This window comes from Arachis ipaensis, chromosome B5 (genome assembly GCF_059453495.1).
Source record: "Arachis ipaensis isolate K30076 ecotype BB chromosome B5, ASM5945349v1, whole genome shotgun sequence".
In the NCBI taxonomy this organism is placed as follows: Eukaryota; Viridiplantae; Streptophyta; class Magnoliopsida; order Fabales; family Fabaceae; genus Arachis; species Arachis ipaensis.
The window spans coordinates 15,457,529-15,464,816 of NC_142440.1; the positions used below are offsets into that span (position 1 = coordinate 15,457,529).

The 7,288-nt window shown below is 32.8% G+C and overlaps 1 protein-coding gene across 1 annotated transcript; it reads right to left on the reverse strand.

Moving 5' to 3' along the window:
• Positions 1 to 2,899: 2,899 nt before the first annotated feature.
• Positions 2,900 to 4,687, reverse strand: LOC107640223 (uncharacterized). The gene has a single exon (XM_016343766.1). The coding sequence runs from the start codon at positions 4,685 to 4,687 to the stop codon at positions 2,900 to 2,902; it is 1,788 nt and encodes a 595-aa protein (XP_016199252.1).
• Between the last annotated feature and the right edge of the window lie 2,601 nt (positions 4,688 to 7,288).

Here is a 7,288-nt window from a genome sequence, read left to right on the forward strand (position 1 = left end):
AATATAAATATATATTAAAAATATATTAAATAACATATTTATTTATATATAAATATATTAATGACTGATATTAGTGGCTGAGTTTAGTATATAAAATAATCTTGAGATAATAATAACATGTATATACAAAGATCTCAGTGAACAGAAGAAAAGAATTATGCAAAGAAACCGAAAAAACAGGTATAGCAAGCAAACAATAAAAAAATGATTTCTAGTTCTTTGGTACTATATATATATATATGTTTCAAACTTAGCTACATATCAAGATTAAAGAAAGATTATTAAAAAATTACTAACTATTCTTGATCTTTATACATTTGTTTTCGTCTACAGTATATAAATAGCATTTTTTTTATTTTAAATGTGTGAATGGTCCCAAATAATATTTTTAATTTCTGCTACGCTTTAATAAAACATGTGGGCATAGCTTAAAGTTAGTGAGAGAAAAGAACTTGCAACAACCAACAACCAACAACACTTCATTCTCTGAAGAAAAGCTTCCAACGGAACTTCAGACTAACCCAACGAATTAACTTCCCTTTCTTATGGGGTTGCACATGGCGGCTGTGATGGCCGCCAAGCTCCACTTGCAACTACTAACCACACACGGCGGAGGACACGCTCTAAGTCCAGCAGTAGTGGCCGCGATTGCATGTCCCCTGGCGCTGAAGCTCTTCCTAAGCTTCAGGATCTTTCGAGAAGAAGCCCTTCACGCAACTACCTTGTTCTTTTTCCGCTTGGGTCAGATTCTCTTCGACACTCACCTTCCATTCGCCAACCGTCCAAGATTGGAGCGTGCCCTCAGGTTATTACTCTCCCAAACGCCAACCACGCCAAACACTCCACCCTCCCACGATGACTCCGATGGTGACACCTTCTACACCCTTTCAATGCTCGCACTTTAGTGTATTTCTTTCTCTCTTTTCTTTCTTCCTTTTGTTTCATTTTCTACCTACTATGGTAATAATATATCAGAGATATCAATGGCTATGTATATACTATATGCACGTACATTCACTACTTAATTATATGGGCTTGGATGATTTTCGATGAATATTGACAACCAAAATATTTGAGTATTTCATCCGTTGTTGCGTATATAATGCCTGGATCTCAGCGTATGAACTAGTATGTTTATTTGGTGGTCATTTAATAATTTGTACTTTGCCTTGGAGGTTTTAATTTGTTGCTACAGGAGTGTGTGAAAACGCTAAAGTCAAATTTAATTGTTGAGAAGATTTTCATTCCAAAATAAAAGCCATATATATTTGGTTTTTGCAATGGAAGTTCTGCTGGCTGGGATTATATATAAGGTGGAAAATGGATCGTGTCAAATTTTTTTAATCGAGGGTATAAAATATAATTTTTAATTTTTTAATGTTTTTTTATTTTTTGTTTTATTTATAAAGTATATAATAATAAATCATACTTTATCCATACAAATAAAAAAAAAAATATCGTTCAATAGATGGCAAGACAAAAAAACATAGTAAGAGGATAAATGTTTGTTTGTGAAATAATGTGAGAGCATTCACGTGAATTCAAACTCCCCAGGTCAGAACACAGTTGCAGGCTTGTAGTTTTGCTCCTTTTTTATCTAGAAAAAAAATCAAGTGTTCTATTGGTAGAAAATTTTACAACCAAGCGTTTAATATATTTTCTTTCACAATATAATATTCGTAAGTAGATTCACATTATATGGGTGCTTATGATGTAATGCAAGACATGCGCAAAAAATAAGTTCTAAGTTCTAACCAAGGTTCTCAAAACCGAATTGGTCATCGAACCGCTCTAACTACTAATTTATTAGTTTATAGATTTAATTGGTTTGATTATGGTTGAACTGAAAAAATCATTTTATAATAAAATAATAAATAAAATATAAATAAACACATAAAAATATAATTATAGTTTAATGTAAATTTTAAAATATCATTTAATTTAAAAGTACTACATAAATCAGAATGTTATAATCTCATCCAAATACAAATTCAAAAGTCAAAAAACAAAACAACCAATCAAACATAACATAGCAATATCAAAATGATCCAAGTTTGTCATCAATCATCAAAATCTTCCATAACTTACAGCAGATTTGAGTCATTTATATCATTACCTTCATTTCCACTATTTGGACCAGAAAAAGCAAGTGGTGTATCATAAAATGTACTACTACTACCACCACCACCACCTTGATCTAAATTAGCATCAATCTCATCTAACAAAATATAACACATTATCAATAAATTAAAGATCAAAGCTATTGTAATCTATTGTCTGATCAATAAACTATAATACTCACCAAGCAAGTCTTCAATATTACTTGGAAGATCAGGCTCTTTTTCAACAACCTCTTCCGTCACCCAAAAATCAACCATATCAATACTTTCAATATCGATTGGATCATATTGCAACTTTTGCTTTCTTTTTTTTCTTTCCTTCCTAACAAATTAAATACAATATATGATAAGCCTAGTATATTAACTATACAAAATCTAATGATATGAAATGAAAGGATGAAATATATATTACCTGGATTTAAGACGCAAATTATATGTAACACATACACAATATCACTTAGCCTATCATGCTCCAATCTATTCCTTCTTGTTGTATGAATTTGATCAAAAAGACTCCAATTCCTTTCACACCCTGAAGAAGCAGATGCTTGGCTAAGAATGCGAACTGCCATGTTTTGTAAACATGGAGCAGAACTACCAAATAACCTCCACCATTCATTTACAAGTTACAATCCCATATCTCAAGTATTAATTATCAAATTAAGGAAACCAAAACATAAAATAAGTAAATAACTAAAGCTTATTATCAAACAGATATTATTACTAGGTTGAAGTCTTTTTGTAGTTGGAACAGCTTCAGGCCTATCAAAGCTTTCCTTTTAATCTCTATATAAGTGTATTTCTTTCATTACCTCAACTGAATCTAAATTATTAACCTTGCAATGCAATGTAACAAGATCAAGTAAAGCTCGCATGACATCAGGTGTTTCTCTATAATTTTCAGAAAAAAAGCAAGCAGGATTCAAGAAATAAGCTGCTGCGTGAAGACTTTTTTTCAAGTGTTTGTCCCATCTTGAGTTGATAATCTCTGCGTAAGGTTGATATGCAATCTTCCTTTGCTTGAACATTTCTTTGATTCCATTTTCTGACCTCAGCATACCTTCATAAACAATCCCCAATGATGATTTATCATCGGCATCTACCAACATCAGCAATTTAATCAACGGACTCACAATTTGGCATGCAGTAAAATAATCATCCCAAAATTTATTGTCTAGGATAATTGTACTCACAGCTCTACCATTAGCACTCCTTCCTAATTTGTGTCCGCTAAAGTGTGTATCAACAACCAATGATTGTAAATCCGATTTGCGCTCAAAGATACTCATCAATGTGAGGAAGACAGTGGCAAAACGAGTTGCACCTGGACGAACAATCTCCCTCCAATCAGTTCTTTGTCTTAGCCAGGACAAGAACACCGTATGATTATACACAAACACAGTAATCTTCAAAGCACGTGTTGCAAGGTTAGAAATATGTGGCATGCTGCTTATATCTTTTAGAATAAGATTCAAGCAATGAGCAGCACAAGGTGACCAGTGAATATTTTCAAATTTCTTATTAATAAGCCCACCAGCAGCAACATAATTCGCGACATTATCTGTCACTACATGAACAATATTATCAGGTCCAATCCATTCAATCACCTCTGAAAACAAGTCACACAAGCTTGAATCATTTTTAACCATACTTAAGGCATCTACAGATTTCACAAAGCACAACCCTTTCGAACAATAAACCAAAAAATTAATCAACGTTCTTTGCCTTTGATCTGTCCAACCATCAGCCATGAGAGTACATCCAGTTTCTTTCCAAGCAGACCTATAGCTATCAACAATCATTTGACACTCTTTTTTGAGATCGGCTAATAAGTTAACCCTTAATGTATCATAAGAAGGACCTTTATAACCAGGTCCAATGCCAGCAACACTATCCAACATATCTTGAAAAAAGGGTGACATAACCGCATTGAAAGGAATCCTACAATCCAAAAGCCATCTAGCCACTCGCTTATCAACTTCATGAAGTGCCTCTTTGTTTTGAAACACGCTTTTCAGACTTGGTTGACTTCCCGGAGTTGTTCTTGGTGCAAACATATGAGGAATAATGGTTTTTGCTTTCTTTTTTGGATCGCTTCCAATAACCTCCTTAGTTGGTAACTGACTCGGAGTTTGTTGTTCTTCTTGCGCTATTGCTTCATCAATTGCATCCTCACACTCATCAGTACCCTCTTCGTTGAAACTTACTTTCCTTTTACTAGTTTTACTTTTCTGAATCTCTTTCAATAAACCTTCCATTTGTTTTTCTACATCATACGGGACCTTAGAACACTTCTTAATGTCTCCACCTATCTTCGCCAAATACTTTTTCATTCTATTAATTCTCCCTCCCCCAAAAGTACTCAAACAAAATAAGCATTGGTAATGCGATTTTCCATTTATATTTTGTAAAGCAACGTATCTCCAAGCAGGATCAGTTTTCCCCTGAACATTAGAAGTTTGTGACTGACTTTCGTTAGTCACGGGAGGAAGAGAACATTCATTCGAAGCAGAATTATTTTTCGCATTATTATTCCTAGGTAGCTCTTGGTTGATACTTTCATCCATACCTAAACATTACCAGCAATCCAACCCAATAATCTCAACTCTCAAGTTCACAACAAACAACATCCAAAATTATTCACAATTATTCACAATTATTCAACAAACAACAAAATCTAGTTCAGTAAGCAAAGCAAAATCAAAGAGCTACTCAATCAAAGAGTTCACAGTTTAGCAGTTCATCATGTCACAAAATCCAGTTCAGTTTAGCAGGATCAGTTCACAGTTTTAGATTTGATCATGTCACAAAATCAAAGAGCTACTCAATGAACAGAGTTCACAGTATCAGAGTTCACAGAATCAGAGTTCATCATGCAACAGTTATTCAATGATTTAATCAAACAATCATAAGTTCATAACTAAAAAAAAGTTACCTGGAACTTTGAAAGCTCGAAGGCACCTTCAAGGCTTCAACAGAACATGCAATACAGCAATAGGGAGAGTGGGACTTGGGAGATAGCGACGCCGAGTGAACTGACCAGTGGTGGAGCACCTTCAAGGGAGGTCACTGGTCGAAGGAAGTGACTGCGCGACAGAGGTGACTGCGCGACGGAGGTCACTGGTCGAAGGAGGTGACTGCGCGACGGAGGTGACAACTCGACGGAGGTGACCGCTCGACGGAGGTGACTACGCGACGCCGGCGACGGAGGTGACTGCTCGACACCGAACCTGTCTGGCCGTGTGAGACTGCGATGGCGTTCTCAGAACCTTGCTCGATGAGAATTGTGAAGGGCTAGAGGCAATTAGGGATTCAGAACATTGATTTAGGGTTTCATTCGTTGAAACAGCAGCGTTTTACCGCCCAACCCAAAAACCGATCGGATTATGGTTCGATTCGACCGACCGGTTATCGACCGGTTCACCGATTCAACTTCAATTTTCATATTTTACGATTTTAATGATTGTCCGAACCGTCTTTGTGACCGGTTCACGATTCGATCGACCGGTTCGACCGATTCTACTGGCCGGTCCGAACCAGTTTTCAGAACATTGGTTCTAACAATTACTTGGCTATTAGAATACATAAGAAAAGGAAATATGAGAAGACACGCCAAACACGAAGATGAATTAACCGTAGTCCATATATACATAGAGTAATAATATTAAACTACTAAATCAAAAATATTAGATTGTTAGTTTCAAGTGCACTGGGATTATCGGTATTCCAGTTGTTTTAACCGTTGATCTGAATTATAAAAAATATATATAATATATATTAATTGAAATTAACAGTTAAAACAATTGGAACATCAATATTCCCCGATATACTTAAAATATTTTCGATAATATTAACTAATATAAATTAAAATGACTGAATCTTAAATCTTTTTCCAAACATCAAGCCACAGCCCACATGAAAATAAACAAAAAAAAAATGATAGTACAACTTCATATTTGGTATAGTATTAGGCAGTTCAAAACATGTTCGGAATTAATGAATTTTTTAATTTTATATTTATAAATAAGGATGAAAATAGATCATCAGGTCAGACAAAATTTTACTTTTAATCAACTAAATTTGTAATATATTTAATTGAAATATGACTTTCAGTCTATTATAGTCAATTTTTAAATACTAATTCTGATTTGTTATTGAGTTTAGTCTAATTATTTTTCAAAAATAAAAAATTGCATTGATACTTAGTAAATAAGTACAAAACAGTTTCAATAGGATAACCAAGGATAAAGATGAAATTTTAACCAATGATTAACAAAGCAAGAAAGAAAAAGTTGAAGATAAACTAAGATAAAGATGTCTTAAAATTGTTCTTCATTCAAGGTTTCAACTTCTTTTCGTATCTCATTTGGAATTAGTTTGGTATTCTAGCAAAAGATTCGATGATTTCATAATGTTTGGATTATTAAATGGTCTCATAATAAAATATGTTTTTTAAGTTTTTTAATAATTATTAAATAATTTTTATTTAATTTTAATTATAAATTAATTTTTTATATATTATTTAATTATAAAATCTATTTTTTATTTATAAATTATTATTTTATTATTTATCTATCATAATAAAAAATAAAACAATAACGAATTAGATCTTTCATTAATCGTAATAATTATCGATTAAAATTTTATCTTTGATCCCTTACATCCGTATAGGGTTGTAAAATCGTATTTTTTTTTATAAAATTAATCGATTGGAATTTAGGTTTCCATAGAACAATCGATTGAATGTTGGACGATAGTATGGTTTTTTCGAAAATCAATCGATTGTAACTTTTATACAATCGATTGAACGATGATTAGAATATGAGTTTTTTCTAATTCAATTAATTGTTCATGTTACCCAATCGATTGAAGACTTCAAAGCAATATGAGGTCTCACAATTTAATCGATTGGTTGTGTTACCCAATCAATTTAAGTCTTCAAAGCAATATGAATTTTCACAATTCAATTGATTGGTTGTGTTATCCAATTGATTGAATTGTGCACTACGTTATATGTCACGCTGTTCTCAATTTTTCTACTCGTGTTTATAAATTATTATTTTATTATCCATCTATCTTATCTTTAAAATTCTATCTTCAATTTTTAAGTTTTTATTTTGATTTAGATACTCTAATCTTATCTTTTCTTTAATATTAAGGTTATAAAT

Bases quoted from the DNA above. Each gene is read 5' to 3' on its own strand.
- LOC107640223 (XM_016343766.1), bottom strand. From the start codon at position 4,687: ATGGATGAAAGTATCAACCAAGAGCTACCTAGGAATAATAATGCGAAA.